Genomic DNA, 21,813 nt, shown 5'->3' with positions numbered 1-21,813 from the left:
GATTCGCCCTAGATTCAAGACTTAAGAGTCTTATTATCATATTGGAAGATAAAGAGAACTCTGCAGAACATTCCTTGGAAATGGATGTAAAAGAAGGTTGGCGTTCAGTGTTACATTCCATAAAAATATATTGATTGATAACATGTATGACTTATAGTGACAAGATTCAGCTGGCATATGCTCGTGCCTGTCATTTACACTTCAAGTTCGTGGACCTTTTTAAATCGCTCTGTTATAACAAATGTGGCACTCGAGGTTTTGTCATTGATACAAATTAAAGTGGAAAATGATGTGCCACCAAACACTCGAGCCGCTGCGATCATATAGTAATGTACACACTGTAACAAAAGTATGACATGTTGTTCTACAAACATTCCGAGTGTTTGCGTGTCCTCTTGAAGGCAGGATGGGGTTCACTTAAATCAATTAAGAAATCTGCTGTACCAGGTATTTATCAAGTAACCAATTTATGAGGATAGTTAATTAGTCATTATAGAACTGCATATAACGTGACAAATTGTCGAGAATTCGCAAATTGTTGGACCTACATAGTTCACACGAACAAAGACTTTTCCAAAAATATACAAATTGGTAACCGCTCATAACAAAAGATCACCAGTGACAAGATAATGAAATAAAATACCAATCTAAAGTTTGGGAATTAAATGCAAATACTGCGTCGATACTTTGTTTAAATGAAATAAAATTAAGCTTGATATTTTATTTAAACGCATCAAAATGTTTGGCGGGGCTGATCTTTCTGTACGTAGATGAAACCCAATACGGCCAGAACCATATGCCAGTGGAGGGGCAGAAGCTGGGACAAGACAAACGCATCACAAGCACTCTCCTACATCCTATTTGAATACAAACCGCATATGCAATGGCATTGATTGTGATTCTTTTTATTATTCTCAAACAACTTGGCGTTGAGTAGTACGTGAAGACCCTCAGTAGGACTTCGTCTACAGTGTATTTATTCATGTTCAGGATATCTGTGTGCTGGGGGCGCTGGCAGCAATACATATATTCCGTTACGGTCAATGAACTATCCCAAGACTTTTTTTTCATATTATTTGTCGTAAATTGTGCTACCGAATGATATGACTTAATGCAGGTAGTTAGTCTAAGTATGGATGAAGAACACGCACTATTCTTAGGCAATGGAGGTGTGTGCTTGAATGAGAACTCTCTTTACGGTATACTTTGACTTCTGTTTAAAATAGTTATTTAAGGGCTGTGTAATCAAATACGTGAGGAGCAAATACGTACCTTGGCAACGTTTTTAAACGGGAGTTCTGTACTGTTGAAACTCTGTGACCTATGTTCAAAACCGCTCCTATAATTATTGATGAAACGAACCCATGTTCTTTTAAACGCTTATATGGATGTTGCCGTGTTCTACGGCTTATCTCTCTTTACTGGCATGTCCTGAATGATTTGGGAACGTGAGCTATCTGGATTATAGTGAATTACGGCATAATGAAATGGTGCGACAAACCCAAGAACCATTGGCATAAAGTTAGTTAATGTTCATCTCGTATACAGATGATATGACTTCCATTTTGTTAAATATTAAAATATTTATTAATTGTCAGTTATACATGGTGGGATTTTAACATGTGACGGATGGTTAGACTACCATCCCAAATAAACGGCCATAAATTCAATAATCGCTGATCGTAAATCATAATAATATTTATTATTCGGAATATTTAATATTGTAGGACAGCTGTGCTCTTTACGCTTTGGATGTTGCTGTAATTGGCAACTAGGAATGGCTAAGAGCGATGTGTGAACAATTAAACACGAAGATTCCTGATAATATTCCGTCCTTTCAAGGAGAAAATAAAGATAACAAAATCATTTTCCCTTCTAATCCATTCGAGGGTAATTAATAAAGCTTTAGATACTGGTCCAAAATTACCCTCGACGTCCATTTATTTCGAATATACCTTCTGCTGGAATTCTGTCTTGTAGTAATTAATGATGCCAATGTGAAATAGAATTACCAAACATATTTCCCGGTTGGGAATCCGTTCTATGTAGAGGGATTAAAGATGGAGAGATGCCCGTCCCTGGCAAAGAAATGTGGACCTCAAAAATGGCATAAATCTTTGCAACTACCATAAATGGGATCCAAAATGGATCAGAATTAATAGAAACTCTGTGATATTATTACAAACAGAATTGAAATCACCGTTAATAGCGAATTAATACAGGAATCTGGAATCCTGCGTCACGTTTAACTACACTCGCGAGATTGGATGAAATCCTTCTAAGGAATTCTGTAATCCTGTAGAATTAAATAACGAAATGGTATGGACTTTTCTGGCAGAGTTCAAACTCTTGGAATAATGTTCTTACCGTGCCGGAGGTCCTTTTGTTTAAACATTGAAGACACGGATTGTACGATTGCCATTGAAGATTGATTTATAGAGAACAATATCTTGATTGAAATGATAATTGAATTTACTTTTTACTTAGGATTGTCACAGATATTTACATTCAATAAACCATATTTGGACTATATTAGTCCGATAATGTTTTTTGTAACAAGAGACATTGTGTAGAGATATCATCTTACATAATTACCGTTACAAATCGTTTTGTTAAACTGGTCAGTGGTACTCGTCATAATGTCATTAGTGTCAAAGGTGAAATTTACTGACACGTTTAACGGTAATGTACATTATGTATCTTTCAAACTTAAATTTTGTGAGCTGACACCCAAATGATGTGTCCATTTCATTCGAATTAGATATATCAGCTTCGAAGTCAGTTATTTTAAATCAGACTTGTGTACCCCTAGGGCGTTCAATAATTGTATCAGTGAGATATGTTTTACTTTTAGGCGCAGCAATAACCTAATCTGGCGTATCGGTGGTATTAATGTTTGATGGCCGGGGTGATAGGGAGCGAGGTGTGACGTGGGCAGATGGCTGTGATCCCCGGACTCTCGGGAACGGGGGGACGGTGATGACATTTTCAAGATGAAGCCTCGCGGTGGTAAAACATTAGTCGCCTCATTACGCACTAGGTAAAACACTAATGCGATAACTAATTACAACCTAATTCAGATATTATTTCACTCTCTTGGTTATAAATGACCAGTGTCTGGAAATCTTAGTCCGTAAATCGATAGAAATGATGGAAGATAGCGGGTTGACACGCCTGTAACGTTGCGTCCCCTCGGACTGGCATGGCGGACCTTTGGCTAATGTTTGCAAATGTAATGTTCCCGGAAACTGACCGTTTGGGTCCTCGTGTATAATGGCGCGCAATATATTTGTTTTCCTTCTTTTAAATAAACCAAACATGTCAGGAGTATTGTGGGGATATGATTGACGGAACGAACTATGTTTACAAAATAGTCAACTTCAGGTCGAAAGCTAATAATATCACAAAATTGATTGATTTTTGAACAGTCTTTTATTTCATAGTGAATAAATACACTGTTCCTATTGCTGTTAAATATATATCAAATACAAAAATATTTGTTTTTATTTTTGTCACATCAATTCTATGAAAGAAAATGTGAATGTTATACAAACAGCAGCCATTTAAACCCAAACGTGCGTTTGTTGCCTATCATTTTTATATATTTGCATTGATAATGGTTTTATTCGTTGAATTTATAGTGCAAATAGCATATTAATGCTTAATTGAAGAAAGTGTATATTGACGATTGCAATAATAATTGCACTAAAGTATTTATATACGCTCAAAATTTGTGAGCTGTGTCTTATTACAGATTGCGATTAAATTAAAACCTGAATACGGCTTTAAACAATTAACGATACAATCTTCTGCATACAAATTAACAACATCTTGCGAATGAAAATCTCATTTGCGAATCCTGAAAGCTTCTGAAACATATTGAATTGATTTTATGATCAACGACGAATTTAAAACTTGAAAATATCTTATATTCTACATTTGAACTGTATATAACATATATAACTTTGGTATATGTTTCTGTTTACACCAAACTTTTTCGATCGTACCAAATATACTGTAATAAAAATACCAACATATCTTTAATAACACTTATCTGAAATCAGTATCAAATATTTATGTTAATTGACCATTGTTTACAATCGAGCTATTTGTAAAACATAATAGCCAGTGGGTAACATTCACTGATTCAATCGATACGCCCAGCCAACGTATGAACGCGGCGACTGTCGATATCGCCCGCCCACCGAATAACTATTGGCTGTGAACGGCTGGAAAGTTGACAAATGCATATTCATGAGCTATTGTCGGTTTAAAACGTCTGTGTCACAATGAAAATAATGTCAAATTCAAAGTGAAAGAAGAAATGATAGCATATAGTGATAAAGGAAGCTCCTCTTTGGGACATAGTGAATTATTCCGAATGTCGGGTCAGTCGGGCTATCTGGCCGGCCCTCAGGCTAGTGCTCTCCGGATGTTGTACCCGCAGCTGGCGTATGCCGGCTACCCGGGAAACTTGGCGGCGCTCGCGCTCGCTTCACATGGACAGTACCCGTACGAATACGCACAGACGCTCGCATCTCAGATGAACTTTGCCATGGACACTGCAGGGCTAGCTGCCCGGAAGTCCATGACGCTCTCACCCAACAGTTCTATCTCGGACGGCAAGGATGACAGATACCTCAACAAAGATGGTATGTACAAACTTCATTTTCCTTATGGTTTTATTCCGACGATATAGCCTATACCATTTACTAATCAATTAAAACACGAGAAACGAATGAATTTGAAAATAAAAAGGGGAAAGTGCGGCTATTCATGCATAAACTTACAATTACGATTTGTACAGATTTGTTTAGTTAAATTGTCGGTTAGAACATACATACCAAATAAAATGATGGTTTTCAAATAGTTTATTGCAATATTTCGTTAATAGACAAATTAATATTTTTAATATTATATCAAACCTTCCAATATATTTACCGAGGATTTCAGGATTTATTGTCATTGGGGACAAAACATTAAAATAAATTTGGAAAAAAATATTGATATTGTAAGCATTGACAGAAATATACATTATACACGATCATAAAAAATAAAGGCATACTGTTAATAGAGGCAATAAAATAGTTGTATGAAAAGATATAATATTGTTGAAAATAGCATACTACAAAATGTGGCGTTTCGAATAAGAATGATACTGTTGAAACAACAGCAATACCAACAATTCTTAACCTATCCCATGTTCCCCTCTCTTCAGATAGTGACAGCGAGTGTAGCGAGGGGGCGGCGGGGAAGAGGCGGCGAACGCGAACCAATTTCACGGGCTGGCAGCTGGAGGAGCTCGAGCGCGCCTTCCAAGAGTCCCACTACCCGGACGTCTTCATGAGGGAGGCGCTTGCCATGCGCCTGGATCTTGTTGAATCCAGAGTACAGGTATGTACAGACGCTTGATTAGAAGAGATTTAGTTTTGGGGATAACATTTTCTTAAAAAAACACGACACACTGCTTACTGCCAATTCGATTTGAAATGTTTGCTAATTTGGATTGCATACAATAATAATAATAATAATAATAATAATAATAATAATAATAATAATAATAATAATAATTAGAATTATAATAATTATAATTATAGTAATAACAATAATAAAATGAACAATAATAGTTGGTAAGTTGCCGTTTGAAAAATAAATAATAATTTAATTTAATGAAATACAATATGTATTTAAAAGTTTTAATGATAATACTGATATTGATATAAGTCAGGGGTTGGAAATATTTCAGATGAAAGCCAAAATTTGTACTCATTGTCAGAGTTAGAATAATGAACACTTTCTAGAAGCTTTAAGAATATTTTGTTTTGCGAAAAGAACAACAACATTCAAAACGAATTATCTTGCATGCACCACGATTTTCATTTGTTTAAATACAAGTTTCTGTAAATCCTCTTTCATACTTTGAGCGGATTTTAGTTAGATGTTTAGCTGGGTGAGTCCCCTATGATCAGTGAGGTTAAGTCATTGCCATGTAATTTATTAAAGGACGCGAGACTTTTAAATCAAGGAACAGTTTAAACATTCACAATGGATTTTCAATGCCTGTTTTAACAACTTAATTTTAAAGCATCAACATATTCACGGAGGGAAACTTGCGGATGATAATCGAGTGATAATGGAGATTTCGAATGTTTATTGTAACAAAAATGAAGTTTATGATCTGTTAAGCCAACTTTATAGACAGATTCAAAGTGTTTCAGTTGAAACAAACCTGGTAATTGAAAATATATGTCGCCATGATCGAGTATTAAATATCGAAATCCTCGATGTCAGACGAAGTTAATTCACTAATTTTCACTTAAGTCAGCGAACACGGACTTTATGTCGATCGCAAACTTAATTGAAATGATTCATTAACATATACAGCCTCTCGTGTAGTTGTGAACAATAAAATAATTGTATTTTAACTTAAAAGAAATTCAACCGCTTTAGTTGTTGTCAAAATTAATATTTTTATTATTTTTGTATGTCTAAATTCGTTTGATACTCACTTAAATAGGTAATAAAATACCAATTACTGCCATACTTATGTCATGTCCAGTGGTTCACAATTGAGAGGTCCGCTACGATGCATAGTGGCCTCAAGTAACGTAGAACTGCCCACGAATTCCAAACGTCAGAAAATCTATCCATAATGATCAATTAGACAATCGCCTCCCATCATTTCAATTATTAATCAATCTATAAGCAACAAATGTAACAAAGCAGCCCGTGAGTGATCCTCATCGCCGTGGCTTTAATTGTTTTCTAACTACATAGACCACATAGATTTCATGTAACAGTCGATCAGTGAACAGTCACATTACTTCATGTACCAGTTATATCGCAGTTATGAATTATTAGCACTCCAGGTAATAATAACCCAGGATTGATTTCACATAAATAACAATAGTTTTTATACAGAAAAGGGCCTTTATACTATTAGTTTGCTCTCTAAATACGCAAAGTTCTACATGTTTGTCTACTTATATTGCACGGACGAGCAATGGGCGATGAATTGACAAATTGGTAGTTAGTAATTAGTACCTTTTAACCTATTCCACTTTATCTATGTAACCACTCTAATGAAGAGGTCGTGGTTTTAATTGAAGGGCCTTTGATCAGTGTAGCACTTCAAACAGGAATTCCGTTAAAATCACATCCCATCGTTATTCAAAAACACACACCTAAACTAAGGGTGAAAATTAATTTCTTGATATTTAGCAGCGCGTGAAATACTCTGTGGCTAATTATATTCCACCATCATAATAATAAACGTGTTTTTTTCGCAGTGATACAATATATGCACTAAATGTTCATACAAGATATTTACTTACAATAGTGACTTTGCGAATCCGCATGACACTAAGTTTTGACTTCTAAAATCGTTTAAGTCCTTTATTATTAATAAAATAATTAATGTACCCAGTGTATTTGATTAGGGATCACTAAATGTTGCTACATTTTATTAGTTTTAAATTGTTCGAAAATGTACATTAGGAAATATCAAGCAATCCAACAGATTCGGTTATTTCATTTAAAATATTCAGCAAATAAAGAAGACATTGTTTACAAAAAGTCTCTTTTTATAAGAGAATAAATATTTAATTGAATCTCGAGCTATGCACTCACTATAAAATATTTAATTTATGTGTAATTGACGCTATCAGGCACATTATCAAATGTATCAAAATCATTTTAAATTACAAAATTGTAGAAAAAAGATACTCCAAATATAGCTAGATGCATATCAAACTTTCTGATGAAAAGGCAGTTAGCAGAAAATTTACGACTTATTTAAATGCGATAGTATGTAATTTTTGTCCCAAGATGATTTCGTTAGCATGCGATATGGTATGGTTTGTGTCTGAAAGACATACCAGGGGAATCAGAGCGCCTGTCCACCTGGGGTGTGTAAGGAGATAGAGTCGGTTCTAGCGTGATGGCCCAGTATTAGATGCCTCAAATTAGCGAGCCCGGGCCACCGAGGCCGTGTTAGATATCCCGGGCCCGGCTTCACTTACTGAAAGGAGAATTTTACGTCCTAAACAGTGATAAATCAGATCTACTTAATAAGATTCCGTTACCATAGACAACAGAGTAGTTGGGACAAATCGGGTTTTTTAAGGATATAAGTTTACTGATTTCATATGTTTAGGGGAATTGAAGGCTAGTTTGACATGTCTTGTAGGTCTCGTTAGAATGAGAACTTTCCGTTCAATTAAATGTTGAGTGATATCAAAATACACATTTGAATGTCTTATGATAATTACTGGTAGATCGCAATCTAAGCCTATCTGTATTTGTGTGTGACAAGGTTGCATAAGTGGAACTTGTCAGGAAAATTGATTACTTCTCATTTGAAGCACGATCTTTCTTTTCATGTGGTATTTAATTATTTTAAAAACAGAAAATGTATAATCGTTTACCGTAGCGTTCCGTTTGCGGTCCGTTATATCATTAACACACTTCAATTGAACTTATAAATTGTCTTTATATTCAACGTGCGCTTCTTTTTTGCTTCCAGGTATGGTTCCAAAACCGACGCGCAAAATTCCGTAAGCGTGATAATACAAAGAAGGGTCCCGGCCGGCCTGCACACAACGCGCACCCACAGACGTGCAGCGGGGAACCAATGAACCAAGAGGAAATCCAACGCCGGGAACAGGAGCGTCTTGAGAAGAAACGCCGCAAACAAGAAGACCGCTTGCGCAAAATGGAAGAAAAGCGAAAACTTCTGAACCCAAACGATGTGGAAGGTAACCGAAAGTTACAGGAGGAATATGACAATGAAATGAATGCGCTTGACTCTGTAAGTGACACTAATGACTGTGACCAGAAATTGGACGATGAATCAGACGTAGACGTTGTCGAAGATCGAAAGATCGGCTGTGCTTTTAGTATTGACCGGCTGCTTGAGGAGCCGCGAGTTCCCAGGGGCCGCAGACCTAATTGCAAATACCCGCGGGTCCAGGCCAGCAAATCCTTCCCCCAGCTCGGGGTGGGCATGGCACCCCTGTTCCCGGTCACACAACCTATTGGATTTGTTGTGGAACAGAGGCAGGATGAATTTAAGTCCGATATAGACAATATGGACCTCAGCTCTTTCTCAGACGAGGGCGTCCAGTCCATGGCGCCCAAATCAGATTTGCAATACACACACCCAGTCCTGGACGAGAGTGGACACTCCGACCGTCAGTCCTCCGACTCCGATGACGACATTGACGTCACAGACGAGGAGGGGAGCTCGTGAATGTATTCTTATCCAGAAATGACTTCACAATCCTACAAAACATGACCCACCTTTCTTTCCTGCAATATCACATATTGTTCGTGTTAGTGTATGTGTTCTCCTGACAAACTTCTCTGTTTTATAATGACTAATGTGCATTCAATTTTAGTCAAAACTATTACCTCACCCAATATTATGTTCATTATATTTCTGTTTTAATTTTTGTTTAATATTGTTTTAACATGTACACAGCCCTTGTTAAAGTGTATTTACGAATCTTGTTAAAAGTTGTTGTTATATATAGTGTTGTTAGATCTATGTTAACGATGACGGAATACAATAAAAAATACAAATTATACACAGGCATTGTTATTGTTCAATGACTCAAATATTTAACAAGCAGTAGTCTGCTGAAACCATTTGGAGAGAAGGTGAAGCAAATTACATGTGTATACGTTTTGAAGTATGAACATTGACTTCAGGGTGTGCCTGTAAAGATGACAACTCCAGACCACATATAAGATAAAGCCAATATTCAATAATAAAATGTGTTTGAAAGGAGAATAATTATGAGCGCCGAGTATTCAATACCTTAATACCTTCTTCATTCAAAAATAGTAGCGGGCCCAGTGGAGGTGGGCCGCATCCGGAGCATACACCCTCCAATTGTGACCATTAGCGTTGATAGAGGATAACTCAAAGAATAAACAAGAATACATATATTTATACTATAATATGCAATAATGTTTGAAGAGGAGCATCCCAAACCTTCGCGGGACAGAAGTTGCGCTCCCTCTAACATAAAATGATGAACCCGGCCCATTTGAAAATGAAAACGATAAACGAAGAATCATTTAATTGGGAAAATGCCCTTACATGCCTCCCAATCTAATCTGGTTAAGATGCTTACAAAACTAGCAACAATACTATTTCTTGCATTAAAAAACAGTTTGCACCCCAACCGTCCTGACGAGATCATTGATTCCGTTCTGATGCTCCGTCGCATCCACCTTGCCCCTGTCAATCAGGTTCTAGATTAGCGCTGTCACAAATATGCAAAATTGATAATGCATTCAAATTAAAACAAAACTTATTTAATTGCAATCGCGTTTATCTGATGCGTTTATTAATTTGCCAATTATCACAAGATATTTGCATAATAATGTCAATTCATCATGCCTACACAATAGTTTAACAACCAAAGATATCACTAACAAGTCGAATCCTTTGCACGAACGGTCAAATGTCGCAGACATCGGCTTACACAGGGACATGGGCAGGGGTAGATGCCTGAGCTGAGTTTGACGGGTGTGTGTTGCCTTCCGGCAGCCCCGGTAAGGCGACACTCACACGCGGACCACCAGTATTGTGTGCCGGTCGAGGCGCAGTCATGCGGTATTCAATTAGGCACGGACGGTTGGCCGTGTATAGTCGCGGTTCTGCATACACCGTGCACACCCAGGAGTAAAATGCCTGCCAAAAGCAGTATGGATGGTAGTGTAATAAGTTAAGATAGTGGTGATAACTAATTGTATAGCAGCCAAACAATACAATGTTAGACCTACTTGTATATTCGATGTTGAACAACTATTGTTTTTATAATACTTGTTGACAACAGATTCATTTTACGTCAATTTGACAATGTAGACCATTTGAAAGGTGAAAATGTCGCGAAAACATATAAATATTTAGTTGTCAGTTGTCAATTTTGATTAATATTTTTTTTTAAATTTAACAAGTTGTCCAATTTGTAAATATTACACTTTAACAATGGCTGAAGGGCAGGAGAGGTGAGTGACCGCTGTCCGGTCGTCGGATGTCAGTCCACACGGGACAGCCGTTCGCTTCACATGCCATGCCCAGTTGTTTGAATAACGGCGTGTGTACTTGTAAGTTTTGACATTTGAAGCTGCTATAGCTACAAATGTAGATACTAAACACGTGGAACTCCCATTATAAAAGGTGATGTACATGTTTACTTATAAAACGAATTATTGAAGTTGAACTCATGCTGAGCCCATAACGTGCAGAAAAAAGAGTTTCATAAAAGTGCCAATGATTTTTTTTCATTATAAAAGTGCAATATCTTGAGCAGCTTTTAATGACAATTGCGGTATAGATGACGGATCGTTCTCCCGGGTTATGAAGGACATTGTTGGATTTCAAACAGCTATTGCACATCTTTAAACCAAACGAATGATAGTTGATACATTTTCAAATCTTGCATTTCTGAGTGTGAGTCTCAAACGCTATAGTGAATATGGCCTCTGCCCTGTGTGCATCCAACAGCCATGAAAACATCCTTCCACTGGGAAACCATGATAGCTGTTGTTTTACAGTCGATATCCACTTTGTTGCTGTTTGTTTTTATTCTAGCACATGTAAACATACATTTTTACGAACCAGTCAGAGATTGGCACATGCTCACGTCTCAGTTAGACTAAATACGTGTCCGTGTATTGACTCAGACTCAGAAAATTTCTCTGAATTTTTATTTAATGACAAAAAAATCGCCTTTATTTCATTCCTCTTACCAAACAATTGTAAATTATCCTAAACAAATCACGAAGTAATGTCAAGTAGCAAAGTTCACCATCAATGCTATGCCAGGGAATTAGTTACAATAATATGAAGATATACGGTATCGAATCTTGAGTCTGAATTAAGACTTGAGCCAGTTCCTTGTCATGGACCCTGATATGTTCCTCCTGAAAATCGCAATAATAGATAATATTTTCGTACATGGGTAAATATGGAATTTTAATTGTTACACGTTGGCAATGAAATAAAGACAGGCCAATTTAGTCGTGTAGAAAAAGCATATTTTGGGAATTATATATTTGAGGGCAAGGAACAACCATGACTTGTAAATTACCATTGCTAACGGACCTATGATTAACAAAAAAGATCATGAACAAAAACCCCGAAGAACCCAATCTTAAAACTATCATTAGCGATAAGCCTGAATAGAATTTCTACCATATACAATGTTATGCCACATACCATATACCGAACTGGCCTAATGACTGACCCATTGAACATTAGCTAAGATTAATGAGTTTTGGACCTTATCGTAAAACCATTGTCATTTCAGTCATTTTAGGAAGCAGTAATTGAATAAGTTTGTTTCACTTAGTCATTTGATAATTTGTTTACCTGCATCTGTTTTGTGGTAGGATAGGCTATCGTTTTCAAATTAATTGGCAAGTTTCGTAAAACATTCATTAGCCGCATATTCTTACGAACAATATACCATATTTTATGTCGTGTGGACGTTAACAGTATGATCATTACAAAAGGTATATTGGACTCGTACCCGGGTGACGCACCTGGTCGAAATGGATTCACAATTGGAGAACTCATAACATCGAGGACGGGCCGCGATCCTTTAATTATCGCAGTTAATTAATCTTCGGTTACAACCTCCTGAACGGGACAAGACAAAAAATCAAAGCATAGTTGTAACAAATGCATTTCAATTAACGTTTAAACAAGCTGATACTGAATAACTTCACAAAAGGAAGATAAGTCGTTTTAATTGATTTTTGAGTTTAATCGTTTTGGCTATTTCCTTTTAATCGACACGCGTTAGCCTAAGTCAAATGCTTGTATAAGATATTTCCCATTTGTTTCATTGTGTATACTTAAACGGACCTCCTATTAAGTCTGCCCTTGTTCACTACACCTGATACATATTGTCAACACTCTTTTGATTCTCTGAATTGCTGTTTTCGAAAAAGATATCCATAGCTGTTGCATAAACATCTTTTGTTGTGGAAGTTTAACTCAGAGCAAATTCGGGAAGACAGATCTTTCCGCAACACAAAGTACGTCCAAAGGTCGAACCACGAAGTAACGTTTATATTACAAATGTACATTTACTACAATGGTAAGTGGAACGCTTTCAAAGCCGATGACACCATCAAACATAATGATTTTTTAAAAAAGAAACAAAAAACCCCAACAACAATCAATTGTCTCTACTTAAGAAACCATAAAAGCCTATTGTCATTCAATGAAACGAAATTTATCTTCTAACGCTTATTAATTTCGCAAAACATTTCACTTTAAAAACATCATCTGACGATATATTTGAACTGGAAGGGAGCAGTGTCACACAATGCACCATCGTTGTATGAGACTTTGTATGTCTCTTTCTAGGAAGGTAGATATCTAAATGACACGAACTCGTTTTCAATGACCCAGAACCATCAAAACTACATTTTTACCATGCCAGCAAGATTAAGCCCGAGGCATTGCTTCAAGACCTTTGTAATGTATCTAAAACAGATTTATGGCAAGGTAATGTTCCACAACTTTTGTTTGTCGCTAAGCATTCGGTGGTCTGAAGTGACGTTCTTCCTCTGTTAACAATGAATGGTTAAAAATACATACCAACGATTCGTTGTTTCTTGTATAGATTCATGCACCTTTAAGCAATGGTCACTTGAAAGGCCAACGCAAAATGATCCGTCCGGTGGTGACCTTCTGTAATTATACTATATTGTAAACACATGCATATATACTGATATGTTTCAAAGTTACCAAGTGTGTTTCAATTGAAAACAATGTTTCAGTGTTAACATAAATAAATGCAAATGATCAATATCATTGTAAGTGGTTCAGATGAAATTTATACTAATGACACAAACAACATTCGATGAATTATTTGTAAAAAAAATGTGTTGACTCGAAAATATATAAATTGGTAAACATTATGTTTTGTTCAAAAACAACAATCAATTGTCTCTACCTAAGAGACCATAAAAGCCTATTATCTTTCAATGAAACGGAATTTATCTTTTTAAACGCTTATTTACTTCGCAAAACATTTCACTTTAAAGACAAGATCACACATAATATCTATTTGCCGATATATCTGAACTCAAAGGGAGCAGTGTCACACGATGCATCATCGTAACTTCCAGATGCAAAGTCATTATGTATGTCTCTTTCTAGGAAGGTAGATAATGATACGAATAACCAAATGTTTAATCATAGATTAATATGTACCGGCGACAGGATATTAAAAGTGTTAAAAAATAATTGGTTATGACACGAACAAGATTATAAAGCATTCGACGACTCCTTCATAGTATGAAAATATACCATCGTCCGTATTTATTTGCACATGTTTGCCATTTGAAAGCTGATACAAAGTTTAAAGCATTTTGTTACATTGACAGCCAATCTGTCATAAGACACGTACCTGGGTTTGAGATTTCAATTCACATATGACACGAATTCTATAATAGTTTATAATGAAGATTAATACGTGTCCTCTCTGTGCCATTTCTTACCTTCCCTAATTACACAGAACGGTAATTGAATTATTATTTCACTAAGGTCATCAGTGGTGCCCCCAAAGATCATACCTAGCACGGGGAAGCATTCACAAGAGAACGTCTATCTTTAAACTAACGAACAATGAAAATCAATTAGTGATGGCGACTAATTGAAAACTTATCTTTCCACAGAACATAATGCCTGTCAATGAGTGGGCTTGGTGATTGAGCACTCACCATTTAGCGGGCTCCGGCGGGCTGAGGTACCGTCGAGGACTATCGGTCGCCTGATCTGCTTTGGGTAGACCTATACCCTTGTTTACACTTTCTTCGGATCCTCGGCTCATATTCCTCTGTTTATACCGTACACCGCTTGTTCTCAAAGACTTTAGTTATTCATTTATGTATATTCTTAATTCCATTGATTGCATTTTTGACGTTGCAAATTATGAGGAGAGGGAATGAATAATAAAAATGAAAGTATATATACATAAATTGTTGTTACCTCAACAGTCAAAACTTTGTCAAAGCTGTTACATATCCGGCGGTTATTTTTTTTATTTTTGTAAACGAATATTCGAATATTCGAATATTCGATCAAACGTTTGGTATTCGAATGTCAAAATCGGTATTCGAATATTCGAAAAGAAAGTTCGATAAAGAGAACAAAACACATTGTGCCTTCATCACTGGTGTTGTGTTTATAAAGCTCGTTTATCTTGTTTTTACTACGATTGGCCCCTAATCCCAGAGGTGTGAATGTGATGACAAGACACGCGTCATGTGTCATTTAGGGACATATCGTCGGGTACTATAAAAAGTCCCCCTATTTTTACATTAACTGGCTAGGGATCGGATTTAACACGAATGTGTTATCTTGGCTGCAAATTATGCTGTGCAACATAGCGCGAATCGAGGTGATGATATGATTGCCACAATAATGTAATATTGTGCTCAATAATGTTGTTACATATATGTGCTTTAAACTGTTTCCATCTTTCGATACAATTTTTGTGCTTTGAAATGGATTTAAGGATATATTTCTTTTATTGGTGTACAATAGATGAGTCCAATTCTCTAATGTGTTCGTTTTACTAGGTCGGAAAAACCAGAATAGCTTTAATTCCGGGCTACAACTATTAGTTACCGAGTTGGTTTGGGATTTCCATAGTTATAAATAGTCAGTTTATAGGTCAAGAACGAGGCTGATCATCCTACGGAAAGACCTTCTATTGGCGCAAAACATAGGACTCCATCTAATTTTACATTGTTTACAAAAGACAGCGGAATTGAATAATTCGATTTTGTTGTTTGTCTGCTTATAATGTATTGCTTTTTCTTCCTAAAAATGGAGAATTTCAAAGGCTCATTTGAGGAAAATCAGGGTCCGCCGCGCGTACTTGCTACGACAAAATAGGGTTTAAATGTCCCGGCTATTACTTTAACGAATAATAATAGTAGTTTTCTACATCTTCTTAAATATGAATTTCGGTAATCGAATATTCGAATATTCGATCGAAAGAATTAACGAATATTCGAATATCTATTTTGCCATTCGTTTGCATCCCTAATTTAAATTATTGAACTGGGACATTGAAAATAGTAACTCAGTAACGTAATGGAATTGCTGCTACAATTGGAAATAACCAGTAAAATGGTTGTGTCATTTTGATGTAAAAAAGATTTGTGATTTACTTTTCGTCTCCGCTTACTCGACCTTCCTTGTAAAGTCTTCGTTCCCGCTTACTCGACATTCTTTGTTTTCTTAGATTAGTATTTTCTGCAAAGTATTTCTGCAGATATCTGATAATTTCCGCTACTACATTCCGTCATTTACGCGGTTTTACGTTCTATAGTTTTTACAAATCCTTCTATTGTGTGTAGTTCATCCATGTCTCGCTTCTTTCAGTGAAACTTGATCTTTTATAATTTATATACATTATATTTATTTTCTAAGCTCTGGAGAACTGAAAAGATATTCTGGAGAGTCTGGAGAGTCAAGGTGCATATGGTTATGGAGAATTCATATGACATGTATCTAAGTGTCATGGGATTACACAAGATTGTTCCAAGGCGGTACCTAACAATTATATATATATATATAGTATGTATGCACTGTGATGTTTGTAGAGTTTTGTGCTGTTTGTCTATGTGAATTTGTGTTCTATGTCTTTGGCGTTTGCCCATTGCCACTAAACCGGGTTTATGTTTAAACTTCTTGCTACTGAGCATGTTTCTGTAGCTTTTTGCATATATATTGACTCTGATGTATTTCTCTTATGAATATTATTGATTTATTAAATTAAGAACTAAATTGCCATTTGCATGATATAAGACAAAGAGAAATATGAGAATGGGATAAGGCAATTATTTTGCATTTAGTTTGCCAGGCTTGTTCTAATACCTATTTAATTTGAGGTCTCATGTATGTGATGCTACCTCCGTCACAATACAAACATTTTTTGTGGTAGCTTACAACTTTCAAGACATCTTTAAGTTATCGGTTCCCGTATTAAAAGAAGGCAGCTGCTAGGCACCAAAAGTGTATATCGGCCTTCATCACCATCGAGAGTCAAGCGCAGCTCGACTTCACTTGGAATATATGCAATAGAAGTAAACACAAATAACCCAATTGTCTGTGTCGTGATTTTTAATGTTTGGGACATATTTTTCTGACTATGACTTCGTTTAAGGTCATGATTTAAAAAAACAACAACATTTTTCAGAGATAATAATCAATTTTAAATTCAGGTGATCCATCTAACAACTCTTGTGAACTTTCTGATGTATCAGAATGCACGTGTAAGTTGGAAACATTTTATATGTCAAAAGTTGCCTCTATTCCTCTTAAACTCAGATATATATTCAGGAAAACTGTCAATATAGAAGCAGCACTAGAATGGCTGTGTGTGTGTGTGTGCGTGCGTGCGTGCGTGCGTGCGTGCGTGTGTGTTTACCAGGCCCAATTTTTGCCAGAAAGGCCAAGGACAGTTCGTTCCATCTGGAAAGGGCTCTGAATCTCCAATTGTATTTTTACCCGACTGCAATGTAAGACTGGTATAGGATTTCCAGGGAAGTTTTATAGTACAGAAATTTTACAAGAAATATGGTAGTTTCGGCCGGATAGTTGAGATACAAACAAGTTAGTTTAGGAAACGCAAGTACCATCAAGGCAAAAGAGAAGGTGTGCAGTGTTTGTGAGGGACAGACCGATATATTCATGAATAATTGTTACTGTGTGTTGAAACTGGAACCATGGAACACTACTTTCCATCATTAAATACAGCATGGCGAGAATATTACCACGGAAACATTAGTACCAGGAACAAATATTATTTCCGATTGTCGGACGGCTTCTCAAAAGCTTATTAAGAAGGGTTTGACCATTTGACAGGTAACCACCCTGCGATTTTTTGTAGACACAATGCCCTTTCTACTCATATGTGCTTCTGTATTGACGTTCTTTCATTTCTACCTCAATTGCAAAGATTTATTAGTTTTATTTAAAATAAATATTTCATCAAAATGTTGAGTAAAATGGCAAATTTAAGTATGCGTTATTTTGCAACATAACTTTTTGAAGTACCTATGTATTCAAAACCGCGGTTGTTCGACACACGTCTTTTGTGAAGCGAAAACAAAATGCACAAGTCATGATTAGCAACGGTGATGGATGCGCAGTACACTATAGTTGAATGTAAACCTACGCGAAATGTTAACGTTAAAGTAAAAACCTCTTTCAATGAATCGCAAAATTTATAGAGACCAGCGGGAATGAACATGAGCACAAGGCAAACGCGCGCAACCCTAGGGATTAATCAATACTTTTTCGGCGTATCAGTGAGACTGTGTATAGATTGTTTCCAAAATATTCTAATGTTTACAAATATCATTGAACACAATTCAATTTCAGCAAAATACATGCTAGCTTGATATGGACGTTTTTTAAAGAACAGATGACCAAATTTAGTTCTAAGAACTGCCACCTCCATTGATCATTGATCATAAATACGGCGTAGGGACCGCAACAAGAAGAGACTTCAATGTGCAACGCGTTGACTTCGAAATAAAAAAAAAGATTCCCCAAGTATGTCCAAACACAACAGAAGGTCTGGTCTGCCAACACAGTTTTTAGATTCATTTAAGTCATTGAAATTCATGAATATGTTCAAAAAGCTCTGAAAAAGCAACAGAAATTAGTTTCATGGAAAATATCGGGAAATGCATGCCAACGCACAGGAACAGCATAATGGTATTGCCTAATACGAGCAACGGTAACACAATCATACAATGGGAAGTACTGGGCAAAACAAGTAGCAAACAATATAATTAGACGTTTGAAGGCACAAGGGGAAAGTCGAACAGAAACGAATGACACACAATAATCAAACAAGCGACAGACCACACATGCATCAAAATAGCTCATGTCATACTACGTCTTTATGGATGCAACATTCAGACAGCATTTGTAAACGATTCTATTTCATCTATTTAAGAAGCTTGAAAACCAAAAAGTAAATCATTACTTGTTTTTATCTATAATCAAGCTCGATTCATAATCATTATAATATTTTAAGTTATATAAGTAACATTGTCTTTGTCCGTATCAATAGTAGCTAACTGAAGCAAGTCAGATTTATACATTCTGTTTCTTGATCTTGGTTGAGTTATGTAACATATTAGGTTTACAAATTGTTTATAATTGAATTATGATACAAATTAGCTATTTATGACATTGCCTACAGGTGCGATAGATTCATCAAGAACACTTGAAAAGACTTAAGTAAGCTGTATGTATTCATATATTCCGTCAGGTATGGTCGTAGGGTAGCAGCATTATTTAGACAAAAACAGTGCATCTGTCTTCAGGGAAAACATAACGATAAGGCACTCTTGCTTTTGCTTGATTTGTTTAATAATTACTGGCAATTCCTCAGTTAGATAAATTAATGAACAAAATGAGAGTGTACGCCTTAAGAAATTTAAATAACGATTATGGTAATTTTCCTATTCATTTAATATCTTGATAATTAAATATATATTCGAAGACCGCTCTCAACTGCCATCAAAATAATGCGGTTTACCGCATTAATATACAAGTATGCTAAATATTCCAGACCAGCATGCCTGTTCTTCGTGTCAAGGTCAATATTTGCAGAACGAAGTCTTGATAGCATGAGAATCCTTCACAAGTTTCACTTAACGTAGCGCCTCCCTCAAAATGTCAAAAACTAAAACACAACATTCACGAAAAAGTTCAAAGTGTACACACTGTCAGAGTACGATAATTGTATGATTTCTCGGTACGAAAAGAACGAGAAAAGAATGAGGACACTTGGAAACGATGAATTACCGTGCTTGAAAAGAATGGGGACACTGAGTTACCGTGCTTCAAAAGAATGGGAACGCTGAATTACCATGCTTGAAAAGAATGGGAACGCTGAATGACCATGCTTGAAAGGAATGGGAACGCTGATTTACCATGCTTGAAAGGAATCGGAACACTGAATTACCATGCTTGAAAGGAATGGGAACGCTTATTTACCATGCTTGAAAAGAATGGGAAAACTGAATAACCATGCTTCAAAAGAATGAGAACGCTGAATAACCATGCTTGCAATGACTGGGAACGCTGAATAACCATGCTTGGAAGGAATGGAAACGCTGTATTACCATGTTTGGAAAGAATGAGAACGCTGAATTACCAAGCTTGCAAAGAATGGGAACACTGAATTACCATGCTTGAAAAGAATGAGAACGCTGAGTTATCATGCTCGAAAAGAATGGAAACCCCGAACTACCCTGCTTGAAAAGAGTGAAATCTTTGAATTAGCAGACTTATGAGACTAGCTTTGAATTGTTTGGATCGTCGAAGGCTCCTCACTACTTAACCATTCATAAAGTAATATGTTGGTGCACCCAACGGAAAAGGGTCTACCTGGATCAGACCATACAGTTAAACGTGCCAACTATTGAGCGATTGTACAACAAATGTTGTCAAGCCACACTTAATGTTAAATGTTAAGGAGGAAAGGTAGGAAGGCCCATTTAATATGGCGTACTCTATCATCGCCAAGAGCCTTGGATGGTCCTTTGATGCGTTGATTTGAATCTTCGATGCCCTGTAGAACGGAGATGGCTATTTAAATACCAGCGACAAACAAATTTGAGCGCTTCCCTTCGCAAAGCATCAATCGCAGCATGCTATACAGCAAAACTAAAGGATGGCGTGAAAATGTGTGTATAGGTACATATGATTTGCACAATACTTTCATATTGTGGAGGTGAGTACGATGTTGACAGAAGCAGTTAAGTTATATGAAGAGATTAATTGCTTGATTTTCGAACTTTTTTATGTAACAAACTGCCACGTGTCTCATATTGCACCAGTTTCCACCATACTACAGTAGTTGTACTAATATCGACACCAGTTTCCACCATACTACAGTAGTTGTACTAATATCGAAGTCAGTTCTACGAAACCGAAAAGTGCAAAATGAACGTCAATTTAATACTTAACTGGTGTGATATCCGAGTTACATTTATGAATGTATATAAAATTATAAATTGATCTCAAAACCAAAATGAGCATGCATGTTTGCTGCTGAGCTTATATTTATAGAGTAATGTATTGTTGATAATTGCCCAAGTTAGAAGAATAATTCGAGGGGTGAAAGCGAAAAGGTTCTAAGTGACATTAAATAAAGAAGCAGATAGAACCTTTTCGCTTTCACCCCTCGAATTGCAAGATGGCTTTAGTCCATTTTTCACAGGGAAAATCATCAACCAAATGCCATGATCAGCAACATCTTCAGCAACAAACTTCTTTTTTTTTATTTGGCCCAGCTTTAGAAAATGCATAACGGTACATTTTAAACCAAGGCGGATTTTATTTGCTCAGAGAATTGGAAATATTTCTGGTTTACATCCGATGGTTAACATTTCAATATGTTGAGAATGGCTAAAGGTTTGAGACCACATCATAAATGTCCTCTATATTCTATAGAGCATTGGCCGATTTCCACGTGAGATAAAATTAATTTCTAGTGTTTCACGACCCCAAATATCGTATATTGGAAAAAAGTTCAACTTGATTTCTAAATATTAAACGTAAGAAAAAAGTTCCGCGTCTTATAAGAAAACTTAAAGTGATTGAGCGTAACCAATAGGGGTCTATCAATACACGTACGTCACATTGTGTACCAAGCTCCATTTGCATATCTTTAACGTTTTTTTTTAGTTATGGCCAAGGCTGACTTTATTGAACAACGATGCGAAACCTTTGTCAATATTATAAGT

General features: G+C 36.3%; 1 protein-coding gene across 1 annotated transcript; it reads left to right on the top strand.

The window, feature by feature from the left end:
* Positions 1–4,324: 4,324 nt before the first annotated feature.
* LOC128218927 (homeobox protein unc-4 homolog) lies at positions 4,325–9,587 on the top strand. The gene is made up of 3 exons (XM_052926705.1): positions 4,325–4,652; positions 5,219–5,394; positions 8,525–9,587. Exons 1-3 carry the CDS (start codon positions 4,325–4,327, stop codon positions 9,248–9,250), a joined length of 1,230 nt encoding a protein of 409 aa, XP_052782665.1. The 3' UTR covers positions 9,251–9,587.
* Positions 9,588–21,813: the final 12,226 nt, after the last annotated feature.

Source organism: Mya arenaria, chromosome 2 (assembly GCF_026914265.1).
Source record: "Mya arenaria isolate MELC-2E11 chromosome 2, ASM2691426v1".
Classification (NCBI taxonomy): Eukaryota; Metazoa; Mollusca; class Bivalvia; order Myida; family Myidae; genus Mya; species Mya arenaria.
The sequence above is the reverse complement of the archived record's forward strand: the minus strand, read 5'-3'. Positions and strand labels throughout refer to the sequence as shown.